The sequence below is a fragment of the Pecten maximus genome, chromosome 5 (assembly GCF_902652985.1).
Source record: "Pecten maximus chromosome 5, xPecMax1.1, whole genome shotgun sequence".
NCBI lineage: Eukaryota > Metazoa > Mollusca > Bivalvia > Pectinida > Pectinidae > Pecten > Pecten maximus.
In genome coordinates, this window is record NC_047019.1 from 39,321,822 (window position 1) to 39,339,892 (window position 18,071).

General features: G+C 34.6%; 1 protein-coding gene across 1 annotated transcript in view; it reads right to left on the reverse strand.

Annotated features, from left to right (window-relative positions):
• Positions 1-7,195: 7,195 nt before the first annotated feature.
• Positions 7,196-18,071, reverse strand: part of LOC117327997 (M-phase phosphoprotein 8-like) — a 42,285-nt gene continuing 31,409 nt past the window's right edge. Inside the window, exons 7-15 of the mRNA XM_033885290.1 lie at positions 13,870-13,909; positions 12,915-13,046; positions 12,512-12,609; positions 11,765-11,851; positions 11,324-11,478; positions 9,514-9,665; positions 9,029-9,156; positions 8,565-8,651; positions 7,196-8,232 (exon numbers count right to left, since the gene is read on the reverse strand). Coding sequence (XP_033741181.1) covers positions 8,185-8,232; positions 8,565-8,651; positions 9,029-9,156; positions 9,514-9,665; positions 11,324-11,478; positions 11,765-11,851; positions 12,512-12,609; positions 12,915-13,046; positions 13,870-13,909 — 927 coding nt within the window. The 3' untranslated portion in view covers positions 7,196-8,184. The remainder of the gene's footprint in view (positions 8,233-8,564; positions 8,652-9,028; positions 9,157-9,513; positions 9,666-11,323; positions 11,479-11,764; positions 11,852-12,511; positions 12,610-12,914; positions 13,047-13,869; positions 13,910-18,071) is intronic.

Here is an 18,071-nt window from a genome sequence, read left to right on the forward strand (position 1 = left end):
TCCCTCTGAAAATACTACATCAACAAAGTATGATAAAAATCATAGAAGACAACTGTAATAATTAACATGATCTGACTATAATACAAATGCACCACATGCTACAGACTTAGCAAACGGACCAACAAATAGAGGGAGATAATGCATGACAAACTTATAAACACTGGCAGAAGTCTAAGTAATCTTTAATGATTGTGTAAAGAGAAAAAAGAACTCCAACTACAAAGAAATGAAATTTGGTGATTTATGAATAAATAATTTTCAAGAACATCTCCCATTGTTTTGTTGGATAAGCATGCAACGATAGACTATCAAAACAAAAAAACAAAAAACAAAAATTGTTTTGCATTACTTAGTTTTGTGTATTCCATACCTCCACTCCAGTCCTTACATAAGTTAACACAAGGACTTGGACAAAAAAATACAGTATTAGTAAGATTGCACAATAGTTCTATCACTGAAATTAAATAAATTCTCATCATGATGTTTTGAAAGAATATTAAGGACTGGACCATTCCAGATATAAATATATTGGAGGTAATTTTGTGACCCTACCACCTTGGGTCTCTCTATAAATGTGACCACAACACCTATACCAATTGAAATTATCAATATAGTGTCTGCCCTCCAGTATATCTATACGCGGGATAGTGTTACCTTACTACCACTGTAAACAAACATTATATTAACTCAACTTCAAACCAAGTTATAGCATGATCAACTATTAAAAATCACAGAAGAAATTTTTCAAACGACATGTCATCACCGACAGCTCTGGTGTAATATCTTTACCCTGTCGGATACAAATGCATGAAACAATGATTCCCATGGCTATACCAAACAGAGGGACATAGCACAGGAACTTGGCACTAATTCCCTGCCAACAGTCCTCATACGCATTACCAATACATATATGGACTGCTGTTTAGGAATTTGATCCTGTTCGACCTATAAAAGGACTGCCAAAATCTGTTTCCCATCCTAATGATTCCATCCGTTTAGATAAGACAGTATATACAAATTTTGGATACAGGAGAATGATTGATTTAACATATATTTTATGTTACACATATCTCAAACATCCTCAGTTCAAACAAAGATAACTTCATCTCAATTCAAACTAAGATTACTTAACATGATTTCAGCATATTATAATATTTTTTTTTGGAAATATCGAAAGAACAATATTGTGTCCTTACATTAAAATGACAAAACAACTGGACTAAATGATCAGGTTAATATAGTGATCTGAAGAGAAGGATATAAAACACGAGAACATTCTTCAGCGAGTATTTCTACTGTTACACCTCACCACCCATACAGTCCTTGTGTACTTTTGATTTATTTAGAGTCTTCAAAGTGTTCTAAAACAAAGTTTAGGGATCTATAAACAATGGCATGTGATAATAGATAAAGAATTAACATAATCGGTAGGAACGGATTTACATCTGAAGAAATGTATACATTTTGTATTTCTTAAAACTTAACCAAGATGAAAAACACTTGTATGACATATTTTATCATCCATCATAAAGTCATTATTATCAAGTGATATCAATCTAGCAGAACATTGTATTAACTTTTCAAAAAATAATTTTAACACTTCACCATTCAACACTTAAAATCTGAGTGTACCAGCATCCTATCATGGTGGCACCCGTTCATCTTCACAAAAATCTAACATCAAGCATGCATTTCCAGCAGCAACATTTACAATGAAGCACTCTCCAAAGATTCACAGGAAGCAAAGCAACAAAGTTCACACCAGTCTAACACATGTTACCTATACCATATTAAATAAACATTAAAATGTTAGGTTTCAATATACAGTTTATAGTTTAATTTAGTCCAAAATCTTAATTTATAAATTACTTCAGTCATGATACCAGGTACTTTAATTAGAAACTTTACACTTGTACAAACTTTTAAAACATGTCAGCCATTTTTCAGAAAGCAAAATAAAACCCTATCAATATTCTGAAATTTGATTCCAAAATTTAAATTTCATTTCCTGAAGTTTAGGTATTAAATGTAATGATAAGGGTTTGAGATGAAATCTATAAGTTACATTCAGAAGAAACTTCTAATACAGTTAATTAACAGAACAGTATTGTATCAATCTTTGTAATTTCTTTCAAAATACAATGGGAACTATACAAGATGAATTTTTATCACTTAATTTATCATGATTCTGGAATAAATGTTTTATGGAAGCACACTGCTATATTATATTCCCATGATGCGGAGAAACATTCCAAGGTATGCCTTTCCAACATTTCTTTTCCAATTCTCCATTACTTGGCCTTATTAATAGTAAAATGGCAGTACAATAAAATGAACTTTGACCCAGTGAAGAATGCTGTGATGAGCACCAAATATTCAAAATAACTGATGTGATTTACTTTGGAGGGGTTTAACATAACCTGTGAAAACCTGTTCTAGATGTACATACTAGTTTTAACACTTATATTAAAGTAACCAAATACATGAAAAAAATAAATGATCATTTCATACACAAAACAAGTTATGAATGAAAATCACTGATATGTCATTTTCAAGGAAATTTGTCAACATTTCCATTATTTACACACACCATACCAATAGTTAACATTGACTTGAAACTTTGTATGTACAACATATGAATTTGACAAAACATTAAATCACATATGCTGAGACTTTTTCTATGATTTTATGTGTGCATGATGACATATTGTGACTTAAAAGCTTTGACCACATTAAACATTAAATACAATACCAACATGATGGACAATTTGGTTAAAAACTTCATGATAAATCATCATCTATCGATTTCTAACCTACATGTATAGATATTTTTCTGATGTATGTTCTTATGGACTTTACTCCCATTTAAAAGTATGAATCTTTCTTTAGTATATGATGGATTTATGATATCAAATAAATTGATTGGTTTCAAATTAATAAATATTACTGAACTTCACCCGATGTGCATGGAGTTAACGTGCATTTCTATAAGTTTTACGAAGCATTGGATGTTGTGAGGGAAACACAATGATAAAAATAATATACGTCTTCATATATCAATACAATTGTTGATTTCATTTCCTGAGTTAATTTTAGCCACTATGCTTTTAGTATTTCTGCATTTTAATAAAGAATTAAGAATGAAAAACTTTGAGCAAATAGCTATAGGTAAATATGTTTTTACTATATTTTGTACAAATTGTGCCACCTATTTATATAACTATGGATAGTTTCATTAACAAATGGAGTGTATTTAAGACTAAAGAGAATTTAACACAAACACACAAAACTACATAACATAAACTTTTAACAATCGGCATCCTTCTGGGGACTTTGCCGAAACATTTTTCTTTATATAATATTGCAAACAAAAAGCACCAGTAGCCCACATCACAACTTAACTGCTTTCCATGATAGAGAAGACTACGAAAAATACATTACTTCAGGGAATTATCACAAAACATACCAAGGAAAATGTACAGAACTCATTAGTGACTATATACAGGAACAGCGAAATACATTTCCAATCCTACAAGTTTTCATCTTCAGTTGAAAAAAAACTTTAAATAATGTATATTTGTAGTATAAACAAGAGATCCCAGAGGGATCTTGGCGCCCACCATTGAATGTTCTTCATAGGTTCCATGTCAGATTGATCTTTTCTCTACTTTTCTCTTCTTCTAAGTCTTACTAGTCTGTGTAAATTCAGAAGAAACCTCTAGTACTTTTCAAACAAGGGAAACCTATATATGAAATTTAAGATTTAGGCACCAAGGGGAACCTTTATATGGAATTTGAGAAAGATTCCTTCAGTACTTTCTGAGAAATAGCAATAACAAACTTCAATTGTCAAAATCCAAGATGGCTGCCTGTTGGCCATGTTGTTTTCTGATTGGTCTCAAAATGCAATATGCATAACTAGGCACTGAGGGGAACCTACATATGAAATTTGAGAAAGATCCCTTCAGTACTTCCTCAGAAATAGTGATAACAAACTTCATTTGTCAAAATCAAAGATGGCTGCCTGTCGGCCATCTTGTTTTCTGATTGGTCTCAAAATGCAATATGCATAACTAGGCACCAAGGGGAACCTACATATGAAATTTGAGGAAGATCCCTTCTGTACTTTCTCAGAAATAGCGATAACAAACTTCAATGGTCAAAATCCAAGATGGCTGCCTGTCGGCCATCTTGTTTTCCGATCGGTCCCAAAATGCAATATGCATAATTAGGCACCAAGGGGAACCTACATATGAAATTTGAGAAAGATCCCTTCTGTACTTTCTCAGAAATAGCGATAACAAACTTCAATGGTCAAAATCAAAGATGGCTGCCTGTCGGCCATCTTGTTTTCTGATTGGTCTCAAAATGCAATATGCATAACTAGGCACCAAGGGGAACCTACATATGAAATTTGAGAAGCTCCCTTCTGTACTTTTTCAGAAATAGCGATAAGAAACTTCAATTGTCAAAATCCAAGATGGCTGCCTGTCGGCCATCTTGTTTTCTGATTGGTCCCAAAATGCAATATGCATAATAAGACACCAAGGGGAACCTACATATGAAATTTGAGAAAGATCCCTTCAGTACTTTCTCAGAAATAGCGATAACAAACTTCAATGGTCAAAATCCAAGATGGCTGCCTGTCGGCCATGTTGTTTTCCGATCGGTCCCAAAATGCAATATGCATAACTAGGCACCAAGGGGAACCTACATATGAAATTTGAGAAAGATCCCTTCAGTACTTTCTCAGAAATAGCGATAACAAACTTCAATTGTCAAAATCCAAGATGGCTGCCTGTCGGCCATGTTGTTTTCCGATCGGTCCCAAAATGCAATATGCATAACTAGGCACCAAGAGGAACCTACATATGAAATTTGAGAACGATCCCTTCAGTACTTTCTCAGAAATAGCGATAACAAACTTCAATGGTCAAAATCCAAGATGGCTGCCTGTCGGCCATCTTGTTTTTCGATCGGTCCCAACATGCAATATGCATAACTAGGCACCAAGGGGAACCTACATATGAAATTTGAGAAAGATCCCTTCTGTACTTTCTCAGAAATAGCGATAACAAACTTCAATGGTCAAAATCCAAGATGGCTGCCTGTCGGCCATCTTGTTTTCCGATCGGTCCCAAAATGCAATATGCATAACTAGGCACCAAGGGGAACCTACATATGAAATTTGAGAAAGATCCCTTCTGTACTTTCTCAGAAATAGCGATAACAAACTTCAATGGTCAAAATCCAAGATGGCTGCCTGTCGGCCATGTTGTTTTCCGATCGGTCCCAAAATGCAATATGCATAACTAGGCACCAAGGGGAACCTACATATGAAATTTGAGAAAGATCCCTTCAGTACTTTCTCAGAAATAGCGATAACAAACTTCAATTGTCAAAATCCAAGATGGCTGCCTGTCGGCCATGTTGTTTTTTGATCGGTCCCAAAATGCAATATGCATAACTAGGCACCAAGGGGAACCTACATATGAAGTTTGAGAAAGATCTCTTCAGTACTTTCTGAGGATTAGCGATAACAAGAATTGTTTACGGACGGACGGAGGGACGGACGGACGGAGGGACGGACGGACGACGGACCACGGACGCAGGGCGATTTGAATAGCCCACCATCATCAGATGGTGGGCTAAAAAATCAAATGTTAGGTAAGTTATAATTAAAATTATTTCCTAGTTTTCAATTTCACTTTCTTAATGAAGGTTCAATACAAAACTACCAGTGATCAAACGTTTTCATTTCCTAGAAATTCTGCAAGTCTGTGTCAAATACTAAATAAAAACTTATAGGTCTAACCAGTACAGACTCATCTTAACAACACAATAAAGAGAAATATATAGATTTATATATATATACAACTAGCAGACAGTGATGGTACAGTATATGTATCCATCACTAGAAATATCACAATCGTTTACACTTATCAGTAATACCTAACCGGTTATCTGGTCACCGTCTGTATATTCTCAAACTGTATCATAATAATAAGTTTCCAATCTTTGATTATAACGTAGAAATCACACATGATTATGCTATTCTAAAATCATTACCACACTTTTTAAGAAAAAAAAAACCCAAAAACTTTATTAATTTCTTAACCTTATTGACTCTCATTATCATAGGAACAAATCTTAAATTCTAACTTGTTGAGAAGATTTCCTGAAACACAGCATTTTATATTAACATTCATAATTGGCATAATGGGGATGTCACGGGGATGTCATGCCTCAGTAATCACGGGGATGCTACCTGCCTCGGTAATATAAGCAGCTGTTTTTGCATTGTTATGCATATAGTGATGATTCAAAGTGATGTTAACAATATCCAACATGAGTATATATTTAATATCACTATTTAGTGGTAAATACTGTACAGATAAAATATAGTGTTTACGACAAGGTATTACGCCTGCCCTGGTTGCCCTCCTCAAACAAGTGCAAATATAGCTCTAGTATATACATATACTGGGTACAATGTACATTTAAGTTCTTGTGGTATGTATAATTTGTACAGTGTATACATGTAAAGCTTAACATCAATAGTTCACCTGCTTTCACATGCTGTACAATAGTTCACCTGCTTTCACACGCTGTACAATAGTTCACCTGCTTTCACACGCTGTACAATAGTTCACCTGCTTTCACACGCTGTACAATAGTTCACCTGCTTTCACACACTGTACAATAAATCACCTGCTTTCACACGCTGTACAATAAATCACCTGCTTTCACACGCTGTACAATAGTTCACCTGCTTTCACATGCTGTACAATAGTTCACCTGCTTTCACACACTGTACAATAGTTCACCTTCTTTCACACACTGTACTTAACTTGCTAAAGCTGATCGATCCTGTACATACCAGTATTACACACAGTACATGTAATATACAGTATAACATATAACCGAACCCTCAATGTTACTTATATATTTACCATAAATATACTGTAACAGATTATGATGAAGAAATTATTTGGTTCTGAGAGCTTTACTTTCAACATGTTTTACTACATATTTCAACTACCGATACATTACCTGTTAAGCCTGTATTTGTATACACATACACGTAGTAAATGTACCTGTACACACATACACGTAGTAAATGTACCTGTACACACATACACGTAGTAAACGTACCTGTACACACATACACGTAGTAAACGTACCTGTACACACATACACGTAGTAAACGTACCTGTACACACATACACGTAGTAAATGTACCTGTACACACATACACGTAGTAAATGTACCTGTACACACATACATATGTATGTAGTAGATGCAGATACCATAGCCTATTGGCCTGTATATATTTTATAGTCTGAGCCAATATTGCTTGAGACTTTTTGGAGTCAATAATGAAACCAGTGCCAAAATAAAACTATCTGTACCTGTATTTAAGCACAATTCCCAAAGTTTGCAGCAGTAAAGTCTAAAAATTTGCTTCCGAATCAATCAATTTTCTTTCCAAATCAAGACAAAAAAATCTCCATCCCAAAATACATAATGAATTATCAACCCAGTCTTTGATAGGATGCAACTTTACAGAGGCAAGAGTCTTATCTCTGGCTGTCCGTGCCAACATACACAGAGGCCTATGGGCTATGGTATTGGCTCACTGCACTTATATATCAGTACCATGTCACACACATAAAGTCTGTTAAGGTGACCAGGAGCTTGGTTCCTGTGTGTTTATCACAAATCCCTCAAACCAGAATTTTAATATGTAAACTACCAAGTTTGTGAACAAACATGAACTAGGTTCCAACTGTTGTTCAAACTTGCCGATACCAAATCTTCACAATGATAATGTTATTATAATTTCTCCATTTTGTCTTCATATGTGAGATCAGTGGAAGAGGAAACACATATTTCAATGAATGAGATCAACAAGTATGGAGTCGGTGGAGATTTCTTCTGTGATGTACGGGACACTAAGACTACCCCCACACAAATCCATAGAATCCCCCTCCACAAGTGTATGTGCAGGATCACTTCAAATTCCTTGGACATATCTATGTTAGGGACACTCTCCATACAAATCTAAACATCTTTGTCTGGGAGTCATGGGAAATTTCGCCACACAAATCTTTGTGTTTATGTCCGGGATATTCTCCCCACAAAAATCTGTGTCTATGTCCAGGAATCTAGTACAATCACAATCTAGGTGTCAATTAGCTGGGCTTTGTATGCACATACCACTAGTTTTGCCTGCAAACAACAAAACATTTCTTAAAAATATTTTAAATATATATCACTGTCATCTTTAAGTTTACTGATTTCAGACGACTAAAAGTGTCTGTCAAAGCAAGTTCAGGTTTTGTAGTTAAATCCTTACAAAAGCCTGACTTCAAAATATCATTTTCTTCAGTATCAACTTGTGACTTACTTTTATCGCTAATAAGGCAGAATAACCAACATGAATTTACTTTAACTATTGATCTATTGTAACATTACAAAACTCTGACCCCAATATAAGGTAAATACCTCACTTCCATCTTTAACATATAGAAACAATGACCTTTGACCTCTATACTACGAACCTTTGACCCTGGAGCTGGTACCGTATTGATGATAACCTCATTCCTTCCATGTTGTAGTGGACAACAGGACAACACGAAGTTGGCTTCCTAGAAAGTGAAACAAACTTGACATGTTATCAATATTTACTAAAACAGTACCAATTTATAAAAACCAAAATCAACATTATTTTTTAAGTTGTACTATCTTTTGATGAAAATGAACTAAATGCAGAGTTTAACCATGTTCAAAATGTCTGAAATAGGATCTTTTAAATACAGATTACTCCACGATATATCAAAGACAACCAGAAACAGGCCCCATGCGAGTACTGACGTCCTCAAAAGTTTTAGCCTGAAACAGACCTAAAAAAGTTGAATCGTAGTGTGACAGACAGACCAACGGACATGGTGACAGTTATACATGTATGCACGCGACCACTTCCGTGTAGCCTAACAGTGACATGTAGTTTATATAGGATGAGTACCTCTGTAAGTGGTGGCTGCTGGACACCGTTGAGTGAGACATTCTGTACAGCACAAGGGCCATAGAACCTGCAGCGGATATCCTGGGCTGTAATTCGAGCATGGGCCACAAACAGAAGGTAGCCTACACCTGAGGATGAAAAAACAATGACAATCAGATAACTAACAAATAAATGTACAATAGATGTCTATTTCGGGCCTACTATTTATCCATTAAACTTTTATTTTACAACAATTGTGAAAAATTTAAATCAATTTATATCAATTGCTCTCATTGGTGTGGAACGAAGTGTGACAGATCTTTAATACTGTGTAAGGAAACCAGATGACCAACAGAAAAACCCATGTGGCTGACTAGGTGAAAATTAAGTGAGATAATGCTGTGTTATCTGACCAATCAGGCCTTCAGACAACATTAAGTAGTCATGCAATTTTTCAAAGCTTATGTTAATACTTGGTATGGATAATGTCTAATATTGATATCAACCTGGTGTGTTAGCCTGAAGTTCATGTTTGAAGTTGACAGAAAACTTTTCTCCCTCGGACAGCGGGAAGCACTGGAGTGGGAAGAGAGCACTGATGATTTTAGCTGTACTGTTCAATGTGATAGCAACTTGTTTGTCAAACTCATTGGTTAACCTGTAAATAAAAAGTACATTTATGATAATTGAAATAATAATACTTCACATTACATACTTCACATAACATACTACTTCACATTACATACTTCACATAACATACTACTTCACATTACATACTTCACATTACATACTACTTCACATTACATACTTCACATTACATACTTCACATAACATACTACAGTGGAACTTCGTTAACTCAAAGTCGACGGGACCACGAAAAAACTTTGAGTTATCCGAGTGTTCGAATTAAGCGAGTTATCGTTTTTGGTGAAAAGTTTGGGTCAATATTTGTCAACATTATATAATCATTATAACTTCGCTCTGTCGCTCATCAGTTTAGTGTGAAGACTGGTCAATACATGTAAATATATATGTAATGTTTCGTTATGTCACTTGTTATTTGGTGTAGTTTTGCCGATATACAGTCACGATAAAGTTTCTTTCACTTAGTCATGTCAATAACGATCTGATGTGCAAGTCATGTTTGCAAAAGGTAAACGATAAAACGGAATTCGACAAAATAACAAGTTATTAATGTCAAAACAAATAACCGTTTAAGTTCAACACAGATTGCATACAAAACGTAACAGAACCATTACCTTTTATTGGACATATATAAAATACTGTTTGATCGGCCTACTTACTTTTTATTGATAACCACGCCATTTCCATGTGTATTAGCACCGGAAGTTGGGCTGCGCATGTGCGTATAAAATGTTACTGTAACTGAGTTGGCGTTTTATCCGATTTAATAGACAGCACTGACCGTTACAGTTGTACTCTGAACACCTCGGCAGTAATTACGCTATTGTTTCAGCAGTTTAAAGATTTAATAGGCGCCGGTGACTGTGTCATTTCTACACCTGTAAAAAACATCAGCCGGGTAGATCTACCGGTGTGTCAGAGATTAGTTCCGCTTGAGCGAACGGGTAGATGAGTTGTTGACTATCGTGTGTACTGATATCGGCGACCGCCTTGGGAAATTACCTGATGTAAGTAAAGCAGTACTTTTTATCACCAAGACTTGTTGTTATAAGATTCAACCGACAATTTCTTTTATGAATTTATGAAACACTTATAATAGCATGTAGGTTAGTAGTGCCGATATGTTCAGTATTACAAACGGAATTTAGCTCTTAAAAAATGTCGGCGTTTGCCACCGATCGACGAAAATTATACTTCGAGTTATTCGAACATTTCAAGTAGGATTTTTATTGTTGGGACCAAATTTTTACTTCGTATTATCCGAGTTTTTCGAGTTATCCGAATTCGAATTATCCGAGTTTTTTTTACTAAGATAAAGAGAGAATTCGGCCGGGACCGGCGAGGTACTTAGAGTTAAGCGGGGTATTCGAGTTATCCGAGTTCGAGTTAACGAAGTTCCACTGTACTTCACATTACATACTTCACATTACATACTTCACATTACATACTTCACATTACATATTACTTCAAATTACATATCACTTCACACTACGTAATACTTTAAATCCATATCAACAAAATCTTTTCTGGGAATTGTACATATACAACCACCACAACACCATGGCATAACAATATTTGACCGTGTTTTACTGCCATGGATTATAAAACAGGTGATGCAGTTTACAACTGCCCCAGTACTATGCTTCACCGAGCTATATGTTAGGTAGCTACCTGGAGATATAATCGACAATGATGTCCTCAATCTCAGTCAATCTCATCATTTTGGCGTACGTTACTGCTGTAAATCCGGAGTTGTTCTGAGCCGAGAAGTTAGCACCATGCTCCAACAAAAACTTCACAATTTGTTTATGGCCTCTTCTCACTGCCTATAATGTCAAATTATACACATATTACATTGTTGTAGACATTTTGAAAATGAAGAGAATTTATATACTGTATCTTTAATCTAACACTAACAAATATGAGTAGTCATTACTTCCTATCAAAGTGACTGAACAAACAAAAACCAGAAGGAAATATTTGTCATTCACATCAATACTCCAAAAATGTGAACATTACCGGTATACATATATGTATAAAACAGAAATTTTACTTCATGTTAACACATTACTAACAGTAAACATGCTGGTTGTTGTATATTCCCAGACATACCTTCATTAGTGCTGTTTCACCTGTTGTCTGCTGCAGATTGACATTGGCTCCAAGTTCAACTAGAAGTGCTACTGTGCATATGTGGGCCTAAAAATAACGTGATTAAATTCAGTTTGATTAAAAAACAATAAAAATTCTACACATGTATACAAAAAAACCCTTCAAATCAATTACAGGTAGATTAGTAGAATTAAAATAAGATTTTTTTTTTTTTTTTTTTTCAGAAAATATAAACATCAGTGTTCAAAATCTATGGAACTTATATATAATAAAACAAATACACAAACCAAGTATTTTTAAATTATAGTTCCACAAGTTCTCCAAATGTGAATTACAGAACTTACTAAATAAGCTTAATTATTTCATATGTCATGAACCTTCAGGCAAGTAATACATCAGCTTATTAAAAGACACTCCCAGGAACAACTTCCATATCACCATAAACATGAATCATAAAGATTTTCACAACAATTATTTTATAATTATAGTCTGTCACTTAGAAATAAGATCATTGAAGTGATTTTGATACAATATTAGTGTTGGATGTCTGAATAGTATTGCAGGGGCTTCATGAACTTCAATGTTTACCCTCTCAACAGAACTTTTACAATTTAATGATGCAATGAAATTGATCCAAGCTTCAGACACCAAATAACTCCCAATAAACAAAGCCACATTGGGATTTAAATGTACCGTATCAGTGTTAACACACATTTGATTCATGGTGTGTGTATTGTTACGACTTACATGTTCGCAGGCCAGCATGAGGGATGTTGTGCCATTATGCTGCTGCGCATTGATGTTTGCTTTGTGGTTGACTAGCAGCTCTGCTATATCATCATTACCTAAAATAAAACACATTACAAGCAATTCAATAATATTAAGTACAACACAGTGAATTAAAGAAATATAATCACATGAAATTAAAACAAATCACAGGAACTATCATTTCAAAAATCAATACTATAAATCTCAGTGGACTACAATTATCATTTTCAATCTTAGGAATTTTGTATCCAGTAACCTGTTTCAAAGAGAAAACATTTCCGAAATACTGGAACAATGTTTTGACTTAAGTTAAGTTTTTAAGATGTCGACTGTCAGTGGAATAGTTTGATCCACGAGTGGCACTACTCAAATGGGGCCTCACCATTTTGAGCTGAATACATCAGCAACGTAATCCCCAAATCATCCACAGATTCCACATCAAACTTCTTTTTGCTGCTCAGTGCCTTTTTCACCAACAAATAATCTCCTTCCATTACTGCCTGTCTGAAGTTTTCTGACAAACCAAATAAATGAATGAATGAAATACTGTATCTACATTGATCCTGAGCTGTACATTGACACATCCTTAATGTAACTCATCAAAACAGAATTAAAGAGGGTTACCCCATGTACAAATTGTCAAAAATTATTACAATTAAAAGATAAGTATTCATTATTTTGTAACAGATATGGCCCCCAGCATGGCTTTAATTTGTTGTGACTTTTTGAGAGATGGACTACAATTCTAAGCCAGCATTCTTATGGCAATTAAAACATTGCTTTGCTAGTACGGCTATAATATCCACAAGCACAAGCTGAACATTTGGTAGCCATGGGTGTCGGGTCCAGTCATTTTGTGATGAAATTTCTTTTGTGTATAGCAATACTGTATCAAATCAGCTACATTTTGAGGCTAATAAGCCATATTCTTCCAATGTATCCTTTCAGTAACCTACATGGGATTGCAGGTAAAAAAATAACTATTTCACATAAAGAAGAAATGTTTCAAAATGATTAATCAGTAAACTCCCATTTCATTATAGCTTAATGAAACTTTTTAAGGGTTTCCTTTCAACAAGCTCAGGAAAACAATAAGCAAAAATGTAAACAGATTTCTAAATGTATATACAATATAAGTAAAACTATAAATCAAGCTTCTTTATCAATGAACTTCACAAACTTGGAGCCCCTCACCTTTTTCCATCTTCACAAAAAGAAAATGTCCTGTAAGGGGCATAACTCTAAGTGACCCTCAAAATTAAAGGTATCAAACCCCTAAAATGTAACTAGCATTTTATCATTAGGTATTTTGTAGAAATACCGGTATGTATACTCACCATCACTTATATCAACAATTTCTTCTCCATCATCAGCATTCTGTTAAGAAAGAAAAAAAAAATCAATAAAAATGAAATATAAATATATATGTGGCCACAAAAAAAGTTCTACCCCCGGACTTTGCCTCACCCGGTACATATTTCATATTACAGTACTGTAAGAATGCTATTTGTTTTCATTTAATCTCATAACAATAACTTATAGCTATAAACAAGTAGTCATAAATCCCTAATATGTTAATTGATGAACAGTGACAATTTAGGTACACAGGCTTTCCCTACCCTTGTATCAATGAAATAAAATGGCCAATTGTTTTATTATTATTTATAAATTACTTTAATCATATATAATGAGCAAACTTTGCCTGTAGGGATACATATGGGTAACCAATGGATGCTAAAATTCATAACTTTCTGACTTATAAGCAAGATGAATGAGTCAACAGATTTTAATTGCATATAGGCAGAATACTATGGCTGATCAGAAGAAGCAAATATTGTGGGGTATTTCATAATTTGTGCATACTTTCAGTATAAAGATGTACAATACAAACTGATAATGTGCCTGTGTAGTGACCTGAAACATCCCTCAATGATCCAACTCATGCATCAGAGATATAACAGATACTACAGAGCTGTATTCTCTTAAAGTATCTGTACATAAACCCCACAAAACCTAATCACCAACATGTCTCCATTACACCTTATATTATATGTCCCAACTGCACCTTATAACCAACATGTCTCCATTTTATTTTATAACCAACATGTCCCCATTACACATTATACATGTAACCAACATGTCCCCATCTTTCACCTTATAACCAACATGTCTCCATTTTATTTTATAACCAACATGTCCCCATTTTATTTTATAACCAACATGTCCCCATTACACCTTATAACCAACATGTCCCCATTTTATTTTATAACCAACATGTCCCCATCTTTCACCTTATTATAACCAACATGTCCCCATCTTTCACCTTATAACCAACATGTCCCAATATTTTTCTAAAGCACAAAATACTATAGTAAGAGTCAAATAAAAAAAAAAAATGTCATGACCGGCAGACACTTCAAACTATGTGTATGCAAACTACAAGCCTTTTTTAACAACCATAAAAAGGCTTCGAGTTTTTTCACATAAACCTTCAACAGCATCTGCCGTTAACAACAGAAGATTGTTTCTCTTAGATTTATGAAACAAAATACAACAAAATTGTGTCAACTGCATTGAGAAATGTGTATGTTGGAAGCCCAGGAAATTCATTTTCCTGTTCCTTCTATGTCTTGGAAGAAGAAGCCCTCCACTGAAATATTGATTTCTTGGTAAACTTTATAGATTTCAGACTCAAAGGCTTCTCCTCCAGTTTCATTTGCCTGGTGCCATGAATACATCTATCTTAGTATAAAACAGTCGACTGCTCTTGTTTTAAAGAAACATCTCTATCATGATCAATGTTTTGCAATTCAAATTTTGATGTTGCTTTGGTTTCTAAGTGTTCTAGCTTTTCATCACTTCTAAGAATGGTGTATAGCAGCTTCAGCTGGCTTGACAACTCGGCTGATTTATGTACCTGGCATACAGTGTAGGTGTGGAGCACTCTACCCTATACCATGACTGCTGCATACAATACCACTTCACACTCTACCCTATACCACGCCTGCTGCATACAATACCACTTCACACTCTACCCTATACCACGCCTGCTGCATACAATACCACTTCACACGCTACCCTATACCACGCCTGCTGCATACAATACCACTTCACACTCTACCCTATACCATGCCTGCTGCATACAATACCACTTCACACTCTACCCTATACCACGCCTGCTGCATACAATACCACTTCACACTCTACCCTATACCACGCCTGCTGCATACAATACCACTTCACACTCTACCCTATACCACGCCTGCTGCATACAATACCACTTCACACTCTACCCTATACCATGCCTGCTGCATACAATACCACTTCACACTCTACCCTATACCATGCCTGCTGCATACAATACCACTTCACACTCTACCCTATACCATGCCTGCTGCATACAATACCACTTCACACTCTACCCTATACCACGCCTGCTGCATACAATACCACTTCACACTCTACCCTATACCACGCCTGCTGCATACAATACCACTTCACACTCTACCCTATACCACGCCTGCTGCATACAATACCACTACACACTCTACCCTATACCATGCCTGCTGCATACAATACCACTTCACACTCTACCCTATACCACGCCTGCTGCATACAATACCACTTCACACTCTACCCTATACCATGCCTGCTGCATACAATACCACTTCACACTCTACCCTATACCACGCCTGCTGCATACAATACCACTTCACACTCTACCCATACCATGCCTGCTGCATACATTAATGACTTATCAAGCAAATCTGTATTTTCAACATAACATTTCAAATCCTTGTTTTTCAAGCAAATTTTTATTGTCATGTCAACACATACTTCACTTGTCAAGCATGCACCGACTGTACCAAAACCTATATCTGTATCGAAGCATATGCTCTGTAAAGCCTTATGAGCAATATCTAAATCAATTCCTATTTTAATACAAATGCCTACACCATGACTTATCAATCTAACATGAAATCAATCCTGTTTATATTTCAATAATAAACCAAGATCTTGGGACAGTATATATCCCAACTGTCAACAGGCTTCTCAACCAAATTTGTATTTTTCCATTCTTCTCTTAATACCAACACACTATCTATATATATAGCATTGTCAAGTAAACTTGTATTTCATTTTTAACAGGAACATATGTCCATGTCTGTTAATGACTTGTCAAGAAAATTTGTATTTTCATTTTAACACCTACTCACTAATACAAAAAATAGTGCTAGAAAGTTTGATCCAAATTTGCCTCTATATCTAATATAGCTTGAGGGTTATACAAAATGATTAATAGTTGTAGAAACACTAAACTGCTTATAAGTCATCTCATTCTGAACTAAAATTGCAGACAATTTCAATAACACGAGGTAGCATATTACGATTAGCATATTACGATTAAGGAATATGAATCAGATACGTCATTAATTACAAATAGACTATACTATAATTATGTACTTTATTACAAAGTATACTTATATTTTGAAAATTGTTTCACAGATTTTGACAATCAACTGATACCAATGAAGTTATGGTGACACAGGAATGATATTATAATAATATCTTCGATTCTAGAATATTACTATTGAAATACACTAGAATAACAGAAGTATAAAGCGACAAGAATATTGAGTTATACTGAAACAACAGTATAAAGGTGAAATAATGATACTGAATTACACTGAACGACAGTCTAAAGGTGATAATATACTAAGTTATACTCTAAAGACAGTATAAAGATGATAATTCATACTGAATTATACTGAATGACAGTATAAAGGTGATGATATAATAATTAAATATACTGAAACGAACATATAAAGGTGATAATATGATAATGAATTATACTGAAACAACGGTATAAAGGTGATAATATGATACTGAAACAACGGTATAAAGGTGATAATATGATACTGAATTATACTGAAACAACAGTATAAAGGTGATAATATGATACTGAATTATACTGAAACAACGGTATAAAGGTGATAATATGATACTGAAACAACGGTATAAAGGTGATAATATGATACTGAATTATACTGAAACAACGGTATAAAGGTGATAATATGATACTGAAACAACGGTATAAAGGTGATATGATACTGAATTATACTGAAACAACAGTATAAAGGTGATTATATGATACTGAATTATACTGAAACAACAGTATAAAGGTGATAATATCATACTGAATTATACTGAAACAACAGTATAAAGGTGATAATATGATACTGAATCATACTGAAACAACGGTATAAAAGTGATAATATGATAATGAATTATACTGAAACAACGGTATAAAGGTGATAATATGATAATGAACCATACTGAAACAACGATATAAAGGTAATATAATTATAATATAGCTGTGTTAAGATGACAACTACAATTCCTTAACCTCGTTATGATCATGATGGCCTATCTTTTCTACACACATATCTGTGTGTCAATCAATTCAAGTTTAATGGGCAGGTGTCCTGCTACCTCCACGTGCATTATGTAACAGAGCAGTTGTTTCACTGGGGTGGAC